The 18,758-nt window shown below is 40.5% G+C and overlaps 1 protein-coding gene across 3 annotated transcripts in view; it reads right to left on the bottom strand.

Moving 5' to 3' along the window:
- Positions 1-547: 547 nt before the first annotated feature.
- The window catches only part of ZNF385D (zinc finger protein 385D), a 910,525-nt gene continuing 892,314 nt past the window's right edge, over positions 548-18,758 (bottom strand). For all 3 annotated transcript variants that reach the window (XM_066244601.1, XM_066244603.1, XM_066244602.1), the window contains 3 exons: positions 4,801-4,979; positions 3,662-3,763; positions 548-956 (listed from right to left, as the gene is read on the bottom strand). In XM_066244601.1, coding sequence (XP_066100698.1) covers positions 723-956; positions 3,662-3,763; positions 4,801-4,979 — 515 coding nt within the window. In that variant the 3' untranslated portion in view covers positions 548-722. The remainder of the gene's footprint in view (positions 957-3,661; positions 3,764-4,800; positions 4,980-18,758) is intronic.

Raw genomic sequence — 18,758 nt, 5'->3', positions numbered from 1 at the left:
GACAGGAGGAGGGAGAGTGTGGACCAGGGAGAACTCCACAACACCATGAGGTGTTTGTTTATTTTTTGACTGTTTACTGGCGTGAAATAGTTGTTCGTTCTACCTTTTGCAATTCTTTAAAACCTAGTGGCATAGATTGAGACACAGCACTATTGTTTTACAAGACATCTACTGTATCTACTTTTGTTGGGATTAAATACCCACTAACTGCTGTCATAGCAAGAGGACCAGCACGGGTACTACTATTCACAGTGTTGCTTTTGTTTTTTATCTCTTTTTCTTTTTGTATGATTTTAATCTACAGGGTAAATTATTATATATACACTGGAACCAGTTAATGCCCTTAGACAATATATAGTTGTTTCATTAAAGCAGAAAAGACAATGCAGAGGGAAACAGGTGCCCAAAAGCACAGTTACAAAGGCTTCAGAAGTTCTCGATACCACTACAAGTTGATGCTGGAGATCACTTCTAAAACAACCAATGTTCAAGAGGAATGCTTCAATTTGGAGAAAATACCACCCCTCCCCTCCCACCCCCCCAAGCCTCCCTCCTTTGTTTTGAATAATCTTTTCAATTCACTATCAAAAGTCCTGGCTCTTCAGATAGACTTTAAACTATAAATAAACACTGCATAGTTCTCTTTTGTTTGTTTGCTTTTTTGTTGTTGTTGTTGTTGTTCTTTGAAAAATTATTGCAGTACAATGACTCCCACGGGGAATTCAGTAAGGAGCAAACAGCACGGGAGTGTGGGCGGTCCGAATGGGCCCCGGGGCCGGCCGCAGGAGCGCTGGCGGAAGCGCGGACGTCTGGAACAGGGTCGCTGCTGGGGCAGTTCGGAGGCTGAAGGGGGAGTTCACGGCCACAGCAGCAGCGGCCGCCGCAGCTGCCAGGGGGTTTGGTAGAATTCGTGGAGCCAATGGCTTTGAAGGTTCTTTCGAAAATACTAATTTTACCTGCAAGGGAGAGAGAAAAAGAAAGAAAGAGTACAAGAACAAAGGACTTGGAGTCTACACTTAGAATCCGAAATGGTGGCAGTTTTGAAAAGACAGTAGTAAACAACTACAAAGATAAATGCCCCAACTGGAAACTGACAATGAAGACAATGGAAAGTGTAGAATATCTGTCCTTGGGAAGAGTTGGAAGATGCCTGGAAATGGCCAAACTGGGGTTTTGAAAAGTCCTTTGGGGCCCTGGCCAGTTGGCTCAGTGGTAGAGCATCAGCCTGGCGTGCAGAAGTCCTGGGTTCGATTCCCAGCCAGGGCACACAGGAGAAGTGCCCATCTGCTTCTCCACCCCTACCCCTCTCCTTCCTCTCTGTCTCTCTCTTCCCCTCCTGCAGCGGAGGCTCCATTGGAGCAAAGATGGCCCCGGGCGCTGGGGATGGTTTCTTGGCCTCTGCCCCAGGCGCTAGAGTGGCTTTGGTCGCAACAGAGCGACGCCCCGGAGGGGCAGAGCTTCGCCCCTGGTGGGCGTGCCAGGTGGATCCCGGTCAGGCGCATGCGGGAGTCTGACTGTCTCTCCCCGTTTCCAGCTTCAGGGAAAAAAAAAAAAATTAAGGAAAAAAAAATGTAAAGGAAAAAAAAATGTAAAAAAAAAAGAAAGAAAAAAAGAAAAGTCCTTCGGAAAAGGACTCAGCAACCTAATTTTATTTTCCTTGATACATTTACTTCCTGAGGAAGGTATTCATTTTGAGAAGAAATAAGGAGTTTTTACTCCACCCTTTAAACACACAATAAGTATCACAGAACAGACATTTTAAAAGAGAGATTCATAAATGCTGCCAGTTACTAATAAACTACCCAGGTGCGTAACTGAGTAGTGTAGAGAAGTATGAGGTACGAATGAAGAAAAATAAAAATAACAAAATTCCACTTTCAAAAAAGAAGTAAAGAAAACTTATCTTCCCAAGTATTTGATATGTTCTGCTTTGTCTGTGCAATGGTAACAACACCCTCTCAAGCCTACTTAAGGCACCAGTTCATTCTCTGATCAGTAGCACCAGTAAGATGGCTGGTCTAGTGAAGAAAATGTTCCCATTTATGAAAACAGTAACATAATGATAGGGAGTTCTGGATGCCAACATTATCACAATTTGACCTATTTAAGAACCATTCACTTGATTGTTGAAGGCTGCATCTATGCTGGTGAGACAGCACTCAAGTTCTGACTAGTGATGCTGAAACATCAGCTCTGAGCAGAATTCACAGCCTCACATGAAGATAAAATGGCTTCTGTACAAAAGATGAAAAGTGACTTCCTTTGCATAAAAATAGGTGACGCTACTAAATTAATTGGGTCAGCTCATACTTAGGTCTCATTATAGACTGAAGTTTTTCCCTTAACTATATTTTCGTGTGTCAGCAGCACATGATCGTGCCAATTATAGTTGACCCTTAAACAATGCAGGGGAAAAGGGGTGAGAGGTGCCAGCCTCATCCAATACTGTTGAAAATCCCCGGGGAACCTTTGACTTGTTACAAAATTTAACTACAGTCGGCCTGACCCTCCACATCCAAAGATTCTCAACCGTGAATTGAAAATTCTATTTTTGAACTGAGAGGTTGGTTGAATCCATGAATGCCAAACCCACAGATATGGAGAGTCAACTCTATTTACTGAAATTCGCATGTAAGTGGACCTACACGGTTCAAATTGTGTTGTTCAAGGGTCAACTGTATTAAGAAAACAGATTTCAAAATGCACAATTCAGTATGTATTTGTATATCAGTTGTTCTGAACTCTTTGTGCCCTGGGTCTCTCTGTTGAAAGCTATGCTCACCCGTTAACCAAGAAAAAGGACTATATGCTCATTAATATTAGCCTAAGATGTCAGGAACTTTACAGATTTCCCTTAAAATCTTACAAACATTGCAGGTCAGGACATCAGTACCAGTATGTTTACTAATCTAAAAGGTACATTTAAAGGAATGGAAAGAGAGCATTTCCCAGGAAGTTTTTCCCAGGTATTCTAGAATGACTTTGGGTGAATAATTAAATAAAATAAGCCATGCCTTTGAGACTGTATTACTCACAAGCCAAAATATTTTTTTGTTTGTTTTTGTATTTTTCTGAAGCTGGAAACGGGGAGAGACAGTCAGACAGACTCCCGCATGCACAGGACCGGGATCCACCCGGCATGCCCACCAGGGGGCGACGCTCTGCCCACCAGGGGGCGATGCTCTGCCCCTCCGGGGCATCGCTCTGCTGCGACCAGAGCCATTCTAGCGCCTGGGGCAGAGGCCAAGCCAAAATATTTTTGAGAGTATCAGTAATACCTATGCTTTGTCTCTTGAAGATACTACAAAGGATATATAAAAAACTTGATTTTCACTGATGTTCTTTCCTGAAGGTTTCCCCTAACATCAAGACCAGATTTTAGGCGATTACTTTTACCTGACTCAAAAGAGTTGGGCTTTTCCTCTGTCCCATGCTCTATAATAAACCTGAGCCTAGCTCAAGAAAATAAGATCCTGGGCTGTGGCTAAAGGTGGCAAAACACCCCAACAACTTAGAAAGCCAGTAATTCTATTGGTGACATAGGGGTTGGACTCCCGAATCAATGGTCTGTCATTACTTAGGCACCTCCCATTTATTCCATTTAGTGAATGACCAGAAATCCAAGTTCAGCAGACTGTGGGAAAGCAGAAATGACACTCACCCCCAGTGGATGTGCTGCCTTCTGTAACTTGTTGTAAGGACTGTATTTAGGTTTGGGGGGTTTCCCAGCAGCTCTGTCTTTGTGCCTTCTACTGCTAATGTGCTGTGAAAAGCAATGGATAATGACAGCTTAAAAAAAAATCCGCACAAATATTGCTTTAACCTGGGGAAGAATATTAATTATTTCATGCAGATTTCAGAAAGATAAATATAAAAAAGCATGCACTTTTTGTCCTTGGATTCTGATGCTTTTGAGGATATAGAAATTTACGCTCTCCATTTGAGTATATATTTTAACAAGTAGAAGGATCTTTTATTTCCCCAGCCTTTCTCTTTATCATTGCATAGATCTCCTTTTTTTTTTTTTAGAAGTTTATACAGGAAAGGAATGTCTGAAGGAATTTTATGGGCAAAGAAACAAAGATGCCTAGGAAGGCATGAATTTATCTCCATACCAATATTCATCCTCATATTTGTACAGCCAAGTGTCATCCCCTTACATTCTAAAGATAAATAACTAAGGGACATAGAATCAGCGGAATATTGTACACATGCATATAAAACACAACAGAATTTGAGGTGGGCCTTCAATCGGAAACATAACTGATCTCTTTGTAAGACCGCTCAGAGGAAAAGTAAACGCAACAGAATTAGTCATCATTTTAGCAGGTGTTGGCAGGATTTAGAAATACAGTACGACACCAGGTCATAAAGCACATCAAATAAAAGAATAGCAAAAGATAAAGTTAGCATGAAAATACCTAAACAAGTAAAATTGGAACATTTTAATTTGAACTGAAAAAATATCAACACTTTTTTTTTGAGTGGGAAACCTGGTAGAAAAATGATCTAACATACCTCTCCAGTCACTTTATATAGAAAAATCATGTAAACCTCATATAATTTCTAAAAGGTCTGAGAAACCATTATATTTTAGTATTCCCTCAGCCACTAAATAAAATAAACCTACATAAATAAGGACAGTGGATAGGAGATAAGTGGATGAATGGATGGGTGGATGGATGATAAAGGGTAGGTGGATAGAAGGAAAAAACCAGAAAGGGAGTAACAGAAGCACAGACATCCTGCTCATGAGGATGTCCCCTATCTGTTCTCATTCCTAGAACAGATGTGACCTACCTGTTTAAGTTGTGTTTCAGAGTTGACGTGCACATCACAGATTTCACAGTGAAATGTTTTGTTTTGCAGGCCTGTATTTCCTTTATTGACTGGTCCTTTGCCTTTCACACCTGCCCTGGGAAAGGCTTTGATAGTCCCGCTTCCATTCCGGGCTTCTAGCATGGTTTTGTGCTTTGTACCTGCCAGGAATATTTAGAAAAAAAGAGCAGACAAATCTTAGCTGGTATATGCCTTCCAGAAACAATACAGTAATAAAACAGGATGCCTAGTTTAAGTGCAGTTCTTCCGGAGACTGTGGTAGAAGTATGAGAGTGACACAGAAGACTGTAAGGATACATTCACACCACCTTATACAACATTATGTAATTACTGGTTCTTTTTTATTTTTTTTAATAATGTCCCACATTACAAATAAGCACCATCAATATAGTAACTCAACTCGAGAGTCCTGAAATGAAATTAAATGGGTGTGACTTCATTTCATTTCTTCGTGATGCTAATAATACATAAATGAAAGCTGATGAAGAAGAGTGGTTTAGCTGCTAAAAGGTATAGTGGAAGGTGATGTGTAACAAATGTAATGGCTTTAAATGTGGTGGATCCACAGAAGTGGCACTAATACTCATTTTGTAAACAGACTACAAATAGGCTTTCCTAGCTGTGTGCTTTAGGTTCAAAGAGGAATAGTATCAACATCTTAATGACAATAAAAGAAAAGAAACCTTATTAGGATAATAAAGCTCACACTGATGGGCTATGTGATTTCAAATGCAAATCACTGACCAAGAAGAAGAGAATGGAAGAAGTGGCTAAGTAGATAATACTATAAGAATCTTTTAAATAAACCAGCAACATCTTTGTACTGTCACACAAACTAACGTAACTCAGCATTTGCTTTTTTTTTTTTTATCACTAAAGTTCATATGGGGGTTTTCTCTCAAAATTTTGCTCACAATTTCTTTTTTCTTTTTTTAGAGTTGATAAGAAGTTTTTTTTTACTTAGCCATGTGTTTTTGATATGAAATTTTCACTTGAATCATTTATGTCCTTTTTGCCACTCTGGCTTTTTAAATCCTTTTTTAGTGATTTCTCCTTCCTGATTGTATTTATTAAATTGTTATCAGTTCTGCAAGCGCACAAAAAAAGATTCCTAACTTATAATTCTGGGGCCAGACTCCCGGAACCATTGAATATTAATGAGGAAACATGTTGAGGACACCCTAGGTCAGCGCTGAACCCAGTCTTAAATAAGAGGCAAGGAATACATGAAACAGGTGTATAGCCACGTTTCCGTTTTCCAAAATGATTACAACTTTACAAAGCTTCATATAAAATATGTATATTATTACAACTTAGATTCCTCACTTTGAATCTCAGAGAGCCATGGAAATGTTCCTATCTCAACATATAAAAAAAAGAAAAAATGTCAACATCTAGCAAGAAGACTAGAGAAACCGAAATGTGGGGCCACAGGTCTGCACCATGGTGGCTGCGGGACCTCACCCACCTCCCTTGCAACACAGTGACACAAACGCTTTCTACTTTTTATGAAGATAGTCTGAGAGTCAGGCAAAAGCGTGTTCATCTAGGGAGCAAGACATAATTAATATATACATTGTGTGCATGTGTATGCATAGATGGTTGCTGGTTATTCAACCTTCTTTATCCAAACAGGTGATGTTATCAGAATATTTCTTTTTCATGCAGCTTCTTCAGTCAAACTGCGACGCACTCCTGGGGCTGCTTTGGCATGTGAATGCCTAAACCAGTAAAAGGAGCCAGTAGGAGACTAATTCTCATCCTGACTTTCTTGATTCCCTTGTGATAGGAGTCAGCGAGTGGTGGGTGAAAACTGCGTGGATCAGAGGAGAGTTTTAACCTATTCAACAAAATTTAAGTAATGTATCTTTATCTTGCCAGAGAAGAGAAGAAAGCCAGATGCAGGTGGTTTGGCTCGGGATGGAGTGTTGGGTGAGTTAGGGAGATGAGAGGAAATTCAAAGGCTTTGGCCCCAATAGTGGGGGATTAGAAACAGTCGGTGGAGGTCCAGAAAATAAAAATTTCCTCATGATATTTTGGCAAGTTAAGTCCCACCTATGTCATGTCCCTAGAGGAAGAGGAGAAATGGAGTAATTCATATTTTTCACTCCATAAGATGCACCTAATCATAAGACATACCTAGGGTTTTAAGGAGGAAAATAAGAAAAAAAATATTCTGAACCAAGTGGTGCGTTAAAATACTTAATAAAATACTGTATTTTTCACTCCATAAGACTCATGGGTATTCCCCTCTCAACTTTTGGGGGGGGGGAGTGTGTCTTACGAAGCGGAAAATACGATATCTGAACATTTGAGAAATACCCATTCTCCTCAGAAAAATCAGTGGCTTTTTAGCATTATAATTTCACTGTTCATCTCTCCACAGAAGCTAGCAAAGATAGAAAAAGTAAAAATACCTGCTTATGCATGCCTTACCTTACTTGCATGCGTGGGCACACGCACGCACGCACACATCATACACCATGCACCATACACACGTGGTTAAAAATGTGGCAACCCTGCGTGAAAAACCTCTAACAGCTTTGACTCTGGGCTTACTGTTTATCATTAGTAAAGTGTGACTTTTGCACCATATAACCTCCTACATTTTGTAGCAGATTGTCAATCATAACCGAATAGCTATTAGATAGTTTCAGAAGATCTTAAAGCTTGAAGAAGCTGTGAGGGTAGCTGTATTGCCTCGAAGCAGAGCTAAAATTAAGGAAAGCTGTCCTCTTAATTTTAAAGCATTTACATTTTTAAGAGTTTGAATGTATGTTAATATATATAAAAATAGTGATTACGACGCTGGCCGGTTGGCTCAGTGGTAGAGCGTCGGCCTGGCATGCAGGAGTCCCAGGTTTGATTCCCGGCCAGGGCACACAGGAGAAGCGCCCATCTGCTTCTCCACCCCTCCCCCTCTCCTTCCTCTCTGTCTCTCTCTTCCCCTCCCGCAGCCAAGGCTCCATTGGAGCAAAGTTGGCCCGGGCACTGAGGATGGCTCTGTGGCCTCTGCCTCAGGCGCTAGAATGGCTCTGGTTGCAACAGAGCGATGCCCCGATGGGCAGAGCATCGCCCCCTGGTGGGCGTGCTGGGTGGATCCCGGTTGGGTGCATGCAGGAGTCTGTCTGACTGCCTCCCCGTTTCCAACTTCAGAAAAATACAAAAATAAATTGGGATTACTAGGAGAACTCATGCCCATTTTACTTCTGAACCATTGCATGTATTGCACTCCACTGTTTACCAGCTCACAGCTGCCCTATGCGTTCGGTGCATTTATTATACCCATTCTAGAAAAAAGGATTTGTGACTTAGAAAGGTTAAGTTGTTTGCCTGGCTCACAAAGCAAGCACTGCTTAAAGTTCCTGGCAGGTAGAAAGTGGATTTCTGAGTCCCTACAGCTATGGGGACTCAGCTAGAAATCCACTCAGATGATCTGAGCCAGCTAAAGTCCAGTTACACACACTCTCTTAGCACCTTTAATTTTCTCCTTTGTTAACGCAGTCTTTTCTAAACTTGAATTTTAATTTCTTTCAAATCCTCATCCCCCAGCTGTTTTTTTTTTTCTTTTTTCTTGCAATGCTCTATTCTGCTCAGCTCAGTACCATGAAACAAGATGCTGAAAGGAATGTGGCTCTGTGATGGCCAGTTTGATCAGCTCTCTGATTACTCTGGTTCAACTCTGTAAACATCTTGCGTGACTTGTGCCTGCCTCTGTGATTGCACAGCAGGTTGGCTGCGAGTCTGCTTCTGTATTTTATTCCTCGTCCCTCAGAGGACGGCATCTGCAAGAAGCTAAATGGGCTATTTTCTTCCTATCACTTTTAAAAGGCTGACACTGGCTATGACCTTCACTGGAAACTTCATGATTGCTGAAATGTGAAACCACACTCCAGCCCGTTTCAATTCAGTAAGTTGTAATGCTCCAATAAATACTATCGTTGTTTGCTTTTTTTGTTGTTGCTGTTTGTTTTTGGTGACCCTGGGTCAAGATATTTATTTATCTTATATCTGCAAAAATCAAAGTCATACATGGAAGGAGGTGAAATGAGCTGAGGCTTCCTTTTTATTCCCTATCATCTTTACAATGCCCCCTTTTCAGATGACTCTCAAATTAGGTACAAAGGAAAGGCAGATGAGTAAGAAAACTGGCAAACGACTTTTAAAAATTAAATCATTCATGGGGTCATCAGAAAAATTGAGGACCTGGCCAGTGGCTCAGTGGCTACAGCATCGGCCCAGCTTATGGATGTCCCATGTTTGATTTCTGGTCAGGGCACACAGGAGAAGTAACCATCTGCTTCTTTCCCACTCCCTCTCCCCCTTCTCTCCTTCTTACCCTCCTGCAGCCAGTGGCTTGATTGGTTACAGCATGGCCCTGGGCACTGAGGATAGCTCTATTAAAGTACATAAGCCTCAGGCACTAAAAATAGCTCAGTACTTGAGCACTGGCCCCAGATGAGTTGCCAGGTAGATCCTGGTCAAGGTGCATGGGAAGTCTGCCTCACTATCTCCTCCTCTCACCTAGGGACCAATGCTCTGCCAATCTGGGGCCCTTGCTCTGTTGCAACCAGAGACAGTTTTTAGTGCCTGAGGAGCCATCCTCAGCACCTGGGGACAACTTGCTCCAATTGAGCCATGGCTGCAGGAGGGAAGAAGAAGAAAGAAGAAGAAGGAGGAGGAAGAAGAAGAAGAAGAAGAAGAAGAAGAAGAAGAAGAAGAAGAAGAGGAGGAGGAGGAGGAGGAGGAGGAGGAGGAAAGAGGGAGACACACACACACACAGAGAAAAAGAGAGATGTGAGAGGGGAAGGAGTGAAGAAGCAGATGGGCACTTCTCCTGTATGCCCTGACCAGAGATCAAACCTTGGACATGCATACATTGAGCCGATGCTCTACCACTGAACCAACCAACCAGGGCCTAAAAAATATAAAAAAAAAATTTAAATTGAGGAAAAAAATTAAAAATAAGAAAAACATTTTAAGGAGAATTATATCAAAATATTAATAGTGGTTATCACGTTCCAGTCTTTTATTTTATCTTTGTATATGTCTATTTTCAAAAGTATGAATAACATAGTTAATGGGACTTTGTACAGAATTTCCCATGGAATTATATATACTTTCAGAAATGCACATGATTTTTAATGACAACGTAGGCTTACAATATGTGGATGTGATATATTTAACCACTAATCTTAGACATTTATATTGCTTCTGTTTTCCCTATATAATTAGGTTGTAATGAACATCCTACTCGTTAAATCTTTTATCCAATATTTGGTTGTTTTCTTAGAATAGATATTCATCAGGGATATTATAGGTGCAAAGAATATGACTATTTTTAAGTCCTGTTTCAAGCTGCCAAGCAACTTTCTAAACATTACAAAGAACGTTTCAGAGGGATTCATTTTATAGAAACATGTATCTTGGTATAGTTTGCAAAATTTGCTCCTGTATAAAATAAATTTCAGTACCTTACAATCAATTTCCAGAATGACCATAAAATGAGATTTTTAGAGTTAGACTAGACCAGCAATTTTGAAACTTTTTTATAATTTCATGGTACACATGAACTAATTACTAAAATTCTGTGGCACACCAAAAAATATATTTTGGTAGTCTGACACACACACACACACACACACACACACACACACACACACACACACGGTATAATTTTGATTCATTTACACCAAATGGCTACTTTTGTGTTAGCCGTTGTTTTCACTTTTTAAATTTTACTATCTAAGGGAAAAGAGGTCAGTGCCCCTCACTAAATAGTCAGGTACTGAATGTTTTAAAAATTCTTGTGGCATACCAGTTGAAAAGTGCTGGACTAGACCCTTAACAAACCCATGCAACTGCCAGCGATAATTTAGTTACCTTCTCATCGACAAATTCAGATGATTCAGCTTAGAGATAAATGGGTCAGTCTCCACACAAACAGCAAATGCAAAGGTGTTTTTTTGATGTGTTTATTTATGACATTTAGTATAATGACATTATTTTCCAACTCTTATGTCCTAAGAAAGAAAAGTGCTCTTGATTCTCTCTCTACACCTGAACTGTATAATTGGCATCAAAAGCCTCCACATTCTGTTTCTTTTTATCTTCTAAATGTCAAATTAGAGTTTTATTACCCTAACCTCCTGTAATAATATGCATTTTCCTTGTTAATAATGATTGCATGTTGTCTTAGCGATGAAAAGTCTGGTTTACTTTCTCAGCATATCAACAAACATTAAGCACCCAGAATGATATCCATGGTATCAGGTAATCAAGTAGTGTCCTGAATGAGTTTGGCTTCTGGTTAAAGAGAATTTGCTCGTTCATCAGTAATGTTTTGAAGTCCAAGTTGCTGAGGTGAAAGAAGAGAGAAGGGAAACAAGAAATCTAAAACAGAAAAAAAGGTAGAACTTCACTTTCAGCATCCGATGAAGAGCCCTGGAGTTGGGATGGGATGGGATGGGAGACAAGCCACATGTAGGACTACCAGTGGGGATGGACTTGGTGAACAATGAAGCCCCAGAGACCCAGCAAACTCAGGGACCCAGGGGGCAGCGCACGGGCTAGGTCTGATGGGAAGGTAAACACAGGGATCCTCACAGCAGCAACCCTCAAGATCCCGGGTTGTGAAGAGAAATGTTAGGCATTCAGAAACCCTCTTTTGTCCATAATCACTGACTGCAAAACACCGAGGCTTTCCCCTGTGTCCTTAGACATGCATTTAATACACTTTATGGGCACAGGTGTTATCTCCTTAAAGCAATACTCTTAAGAACATGAAAAAATGTCACATTGCTTTTCTATCCATTACACAAGAGGGCCAAGAAAAAAGGTCTTCACACAATAAACACTAAACAGTCAATCCCTGGACAGACGAGACACGTTTTCATAGTAAGATAGATATGAGGTTGTAATAGTTATGTATAAAAGCAGTGCCTTTGTTTACCTTTTGTCTAAACTGGTTTTATCTCTAATTTTTAAAATTATTTTTGATGAAAAGTAAAATATACTCTTAGTGGAAAATTCAAAGACCATCTAAAGTGAAAAGCAAAGGCCTGTCTACCTCTAACTATCAGGTGTGCTGCATGCCCTCGGGTGTAACACATTTTCAGATATATACTTCCAGAAATGTTCTAAGCATCAATGACTTTATATTAGGTAGGAGTAGGAAAAATAATACAGGTCGAACATTCCACTTGGTCTGTATATGAAACTACTTTCAACAGGAACAGGGACACAAAAGGACACATCAGGACCATTCATGTGGCCTAACCAGGAGGTGGCACAGTGAATAGAGCATCAGACTGGGATGCGAAGGACCCAGGTTCGAGACCCCAAGGTCGCCAGCTTGAGCACGGCTCATCTGGTTTGAGCAAAGCTCACCAGCTTGGACCCAAGGTCACTGGCTCGAGCAAGGGGTTACTCAGTCTGCTGAAGGCCCGAGGTCAAGGCACATATGAGAAAGCAATCAATGAACAACTAAGGTGTTGCAACGAAAAACTGATGATTGATGCTTCTCATCTCTCTCCATTCCGGTCTGTCTGCCCCAGCCTATCCCTCTCTCTCTGTCTCTGTAAAACAAAACAAAACAAAACAAAACAAAACAAAACAAAACAACAACAAAAAAACCCGTTCATCTGGATACAACTCTGAAGGTACTCCTTTTGATTCTTAATCAGCGAGATGTCACCAAATGTGAAATAACTAAACCTCAAATACTCACAGGTATGCAAAAATTCTTTTTATTAGGCAATACACTGCATATCATAATTCCCCAAATGTATCATTTGTGAATTATAGCTGTCTGAGGTGTGGTAATGAAAATGTTCCTGTACAGTCACTATGGTGGCCATTTGTCATATGTGGCTCTTGAACACATGAAATGAGGCCTCTGTGCTGTGCAAGTGAATTTGTAATTAATTTAAATTTAAATAGCTACTGGGGCTGGTGGTTACCATAGCAAGTAGTACGACTCGAGTATTCAAATATGCTCTACATGGGCATGTCGAACAGGAATGAGGTACAAAGCTGAATCGTTCTCTTTAATCATTTGTAGAAAGTTTAAAGAAGGCACAATAGTAGAACTGTGATGGGAGAATTTTTATCTTTATTTTTTCTTTCTTTTTTTTAAATTTTTTATTTTTTTCTTTCTGAAGCTGGAAATGGGGAGAGACAGTCAGACAAACTCCCGCATGCCCCCAACCGGGATCCACCCGGCACGCCCACCAGGGGCAACGCTCTGCCCACCAGGGGCCGATGCTCTGCCCCTCCAGGGCGTTGCTCTGCCACGATCAGAGCCACTCCAGTGCCTGGGGCAGAGGCCAAGGAGCCATCCCCAGTGCCCAGGCCATCTTTGCTCCAATGGAGCCTTGGCTGCGGGAGGGGAAGAGAGAGACAGAGAGGAAGTAGGAGGTGGGGGTGGAGAAGCAAATGGGCGCTTCTCCTATGTGCCCTGGCCGGGAATCGAACGCGGGTCCTCCGCACGCCAGGCCGATGCTCTACCGCTGAGCCAACCGGCCAGGGCTATTTATTTTCAATCAAACCAAAGTCTTACCATTATCAAAGAAGATGCTGAGTAGGACTAGCTCATCCTCTTTGGGCCTTAATGATAACAAGGACATGAACATTGGCCATGGCTTGCTTGCTTCAATGAGGTTTTCCCTTGAAGGATGACAACAACAGATCTCCTGATGGAACAAGTCTTTATGGATTTTATTCCTGAATTCAGAAGGACAAACTAGATACGGGGCTCTTGAAGACCTGGTTTTGCTCACATTTTTATTCTCAGTGCCTAAAACATTGTAGGTGATGAGTGAAGACAGCTTTAGTATTAGATACAGCTAGTGCTCGACTTACAACCACAATTGGTTCCGACAGACTGGTCGTAACACGATTTGGTTGTAAGTTGAGTAGACTATATGTACAGTACTGTGAAATGATGTTATAAAAATCTTTAAGTCATATTTTATCATAATTTTCTTTCATTATTGTTATATATCATAATTTTCTTTTGTTCATTTTATGCCATTTGTATCATCTCTATACCATTTTGTTTCTTATTTTTACATTTGTCAGGTTTAAGTAAAACACTGCATTACCAATACAACTGGTTTAATGTTCGCAAAGACAATTTCCTCTTGGTAGACATCTTGGGAAGGGTTTGATGAAAAATATCCAAGACACAAAACACAAATTGCTGTACCGAGTCTGGGATAACAGTGAAATGGTGCATGCAGAGATGGTAGTGCTGCCGGAAGCTGGTCCACACTGTCGTATGCCCAGCTGGGCAATGCTTGTGCTGCCAGACACGTAGCAGTCGTGGCTAGCAATTGTGGTCATAAAGTCGAATGGTCATAAGTTGCATGGGTCATAAGCCAATCAATATTTGTATTAATAACGTTCAGCAAACAAACAGTTGTAAAGAGAGTCATGAGTTCAGACTCTGGAATGGTATAATAAACCTTTAGCTGTGTGGTTTAGATTTCTGTGTGTCTCAAAATGCTCAGCTATAAGAAAGGAAATTATATGCTCTTTTAAAATGTCTTAAATGCATTTATTGTTTTAAAGATTATTTTTGGCACTTTATGTGCTCAATACATTTTAGCCAGTCTTCTCTTTCTCTTTACACTGTTGTTTTGTTTGGGCAAAAATTTAGAAATATTGAAGCATTTTAAAATTTAGTAAAACCCATCCTTAAACAACTATATTTTATGAATATTAAAACTTAGTGAGGGATGAAATAAACTCTGTTTAGGAACAGAAGAGCTAGAAGAAGCTTACTGGAAATTGTCAAATGGTACCACTTCAAGCCATCACCAGAAAAATCTGCCTAATATATTATAGTAATGTGTTAATTATAAAACATTTTAAAGTTTTGTCTTTCAATTATATTGAAAAAAAAATCATCAAAATTTGCTAAGCAAAGCATTACCTAGTAGGATGTTTGGGGAAATTTTTAAAAAAACAAAACATTTTGTAGTATCTGTGTCTATAATATACAATAAAAGGGGAGTTCCAGATTTCTTGAAAAGAGTATTTCTACCTAAGAAGTTTTAAGCATCCTTAGAGTATTTTGTGAACCCTGCTAGTAAGCTCAAGAGAGCTACTTCTCTTCCCAAATAAAAAAAACAACAACAACAAAAAACAAGACAAAGTGGGAATGGTTCTATTCAAATTCTGTATTCTAATGTTATGAAACATAAGCCAATTAGCATCAACTTTGAATGGCTACACATTTGTGAAAAAGGAAGAGAAAGAAAACGAGGTAACACAATTAATCCCTGAATAATGCAACCAGCAGCTGTGGTTTTATCAATAATTATGCCATTATATTTGATCCTTAAAAAGTGCCATATGGCGACCTGGCCGGTTGGCTCAGTGGTAGAGTGTCGGCCTGGCGTGCAGAAGTCCCAGGTTCGATTCCCAGCCAGGGCACACAGGAGAAGTGCCCATCTGCTTCTCCAACCCTCCCCCTCTCCTTCCTCTCTGTCTCTCTCTTCCCCTCCAGCAGCCGAGCCTCCATTGGAGCAAAGATGGCCGGGGCGCTGGGGACGGCCCCTTGGCCGCTGCCCCAGGTGCTAGAGTGGCTCTGGTGGCAAAAGAGCGATGCCCCGGAGGGGCAGAGCATCGCCCCCTGGTGGGCGTGCCGGGTGGATCCCGGTCGGGTGCATGCGGGAGTCTGTCTGACTGTCTCTCCCCGTTTCCAGCTTCAGAAAAATACAAAAACAAACAAACAAAAAAGCCATATGGCTTCTTAACTCAGAGAGAGAGAAAGAGAGATGGAAAGAGAGAGACTACATGGGCTCAAAGAGGACAATTAACTTGCCCAGGTTCACATTGAAAAGCTATTGCAGATCTGTGATAAAAACTAAGTCTGACCACTTCTAGCCCACTCTAGTACATTCTACTAGACAGTGCCACAAGCAATGTTTGATGAAAGTTATACTCCCAAAATGTGTTTATGATTAAGAATGCATTTTTCCAAGATTAAAAGAAAAATACACTTTGAAAGGTCATTGGCATCCCATGAGCAGACCATAAATGCACAATTCCACTCAGTGCTGCAGGCCTTATTTATGCATACAATATGCTTTTAAAGGAAAAACAAACAAATGAAAAACACTTCCATTTATAATATGGATGCAAGGAACACATTTCCCCATCCTGCATCTTGGTTGCTTTTGATCAGAATTGGCTTTCCCACCTGGTTCCCTGAAAAACACCATCCAATCTTAGTAATGCTTTCATATTTTGAAGGCGCAGGCATGAGAGAGTAGGAGGCAGTGGACTATCATTCATATCAAACTGTTTATTCAGATAATTCTTGGGAGTATAATTTTACTTGTGTATCTTTCCCAGGGAAATTTCTGTATATATTTCAGCTTGCAACTGTATACTATAAAATATTCTCATAATTCTCTTTCTCATTCACATTAGTGCAAATGGATTAGAAAAGGTAGTCTGCTTTCCACTAGCATGGTGAGCTGGCAGCTCGAAATAATGTCAGTAATAGACTACTTCCCCCCAAATATTTTGTTGGCCTATATTCTAAATCATTGATGTGGTTACTGTGAAGCTTTCATACATTAAATGATCACATTTTATTACTAATCCTATAGTAAATATCGTATGATACATTGAAATTAATTGGAAGAACTCTCCATTATACAGTCAGCCCCAGACACAAAGGCAGTCATCTATAAACTTTTGTTTCATTAATAAGTTGTAATAGTTTGAAATCCTGTGAGATCCCAAATGCTTAAGTTGATGCAATCAACCTGTGTGGTACTATATATATTTCTTATGAAAACAATGACCTCTAAGTAAACAGTGATAGCCCAGTGATTATGAAGAGGAAGAAACAATATTTGAGTTAATTCAGTTCCGTCAGTGTGTGTGGCCACTTGAAGTGGTAAAACCACTGAGCAGTGTCCACATTTTCATTGAGCTTCAGTTGCCCACACTGATAATCGCTTCAGTGAAGCTCCCTGCAATGCCTTCCCCCCCCCCCCCATTCCCTTTCCCGCTGCCCTAACCCGTTTCCTTCACCTCTTCTGAAAACTATCTGCTCTCAAATCCTTGTCTCTGATGTTGCTTCTGACGAAACACAAACTAAAACACACCACAGCAATCCCGGGATAAACCTTGCAACTCCTGCTTCTGTTCCTCCAGGGAGAGTGACACACACACAGCCCCTCTCCTTCCCATTCACCCAGTGGGTTTCCCACATCAGACCCTACAGGAAAGATGCAGGACACCAGTGGGCAAGTGGCACTTGTCCGGATGCAGGAAGGACAGCATTCGCCTTTGCTTTGCAGTGGTCCCCAACCCCCGGACTGCGGACCAGTACCGGTCCGTGGGCCATTTGGTACCAGTCTCCAGAGAAAGAATAAATAACTTACATTTTTTCCGTTTTATTTATATTTAAGTCTGAACGATGTTTTATTTTTTAAAAATGACCAGATTTCCTCTGTTACATCCATCTAAGACTCACTCTTGACGCTTGTCTCGGTCACGTGATACATTTATCCATCCCACCCTAAAGGCTGGTCCGTGAAAATATTTTCTGACATTAAACCGGTCCGTGGCCCAAAAAAGGTTGGGGAGCACTGATGTAGAGGGAGTCCCAGACCAGACGAGCCTCCCAACACTACTGAAGGTACAAACAACACAGCTGAATCTGGAGCTCAAAACTGGTGCCCAGATTGTGTCGTCCAAGAGCATCTAGCGGTACACCCTTCCTTCTTCCCTGGCCGCCGCCCGTTCTGGCACAGCTGGCTCATCCAAACCTAGGGTGACGCCTAAAATGAGCATTATTAGGCCTGGACCCTGAAACAGGTCCCTGACATGGAAAGGGGAACACAGGGGGACGGAACTCGCGCAGAGCAGGGAGGGAAGGGAAGTGCCTGCAGTCCATTGCTTAGGCTGAAGGTTCAGAGCACACGCCCCATAGACAGATTCAAGTAAGGGTGACAACCACACTCACCACCTTAAATTTCCAGATGAGACAGTTTTAATACTTCTCAGCTATGACGGCACAACATTTGTGAGAGTTTTTGCTTTTATTTTCTCCCCTAACGCTATACCTTACAAATCTTGGATATGTAATAAATAAGAACCCCTGGATATAGAAAATATATTTGAAATATAAATTTACTTAAAATAGAAATTTAACATATACTTAATATATTTAAAAATATTTTAAATACGTAACTATAAATATTTAATTATATATTTATATAAAATTAATGTAAATATTAAAAAATATATTTAAAATATATTTAGAAAAAATGTTAATACATTTATGTATTATATGAACATAGTTAATATTCATATAAAGTATATGAATATATACACACATATATTTAAAGCACCATGAGTGAAGGTTTTTAAAGCTCAGAGAGTAATTCTGACACACAAAGCAGAAATGAAGAGAATGTAATTGTAATATGAAAAATGTTGAGATGATGTGATATAATCAAGTCAGTGATTCCTCTTTCCTTCTTTATCAGATATTTCTGATAAGAATTCAGAAAGGATATCTAAGTTCTTCGTAAATTAACTCCAGCCTCAAAGAATATGGTTTGTGTCCCTCAACTCATGAATATTTCTCTGTTACTATGCAAATGATCAAGAATTCTTGAGAAATATATGGTCTTCCAAAGACATCTATGCTCTCCCAATTATCTTGCATCCAGAAGAATGTTTGTATGAATAAATCCGTGGCACATCTGCATAGTATAGATTCTGACTAGTGGACAGGTGCTCTTCTGGGTTTCTTGGCCCCTGAGCTCATGAACTCTGCCTGAGTACAGCTTATTTTGTACTCAGGAGAAAGGGACATGTGAAGGAATTGTTTTTCATCTGCAATTACTCCCTTAGAGTCTTGAAGTCAATACTAGCATATTACCAAG

Source organism: Saccopteryx bilineata, chromosome 10, assembly GCF_036850765.1.
Source record: "Saccopteryx bilineata isolate mSacBil1 chromosome 10, mSacBil1_pri_phased_curated, whole genome shotgun sequence".
Taxonomy (NCBI): Eukaryota; Metazoa; Chordata; class Mammalia; order Chiroptera; family Emballonuridae; genus Saccopteryx; species Saccopteryx bilineata.
The sequence above is the reverse complement of the archived record's forward strand: the minus strand, read 5'-3'. Positions and strand labels throughout refer to the sequence as shown.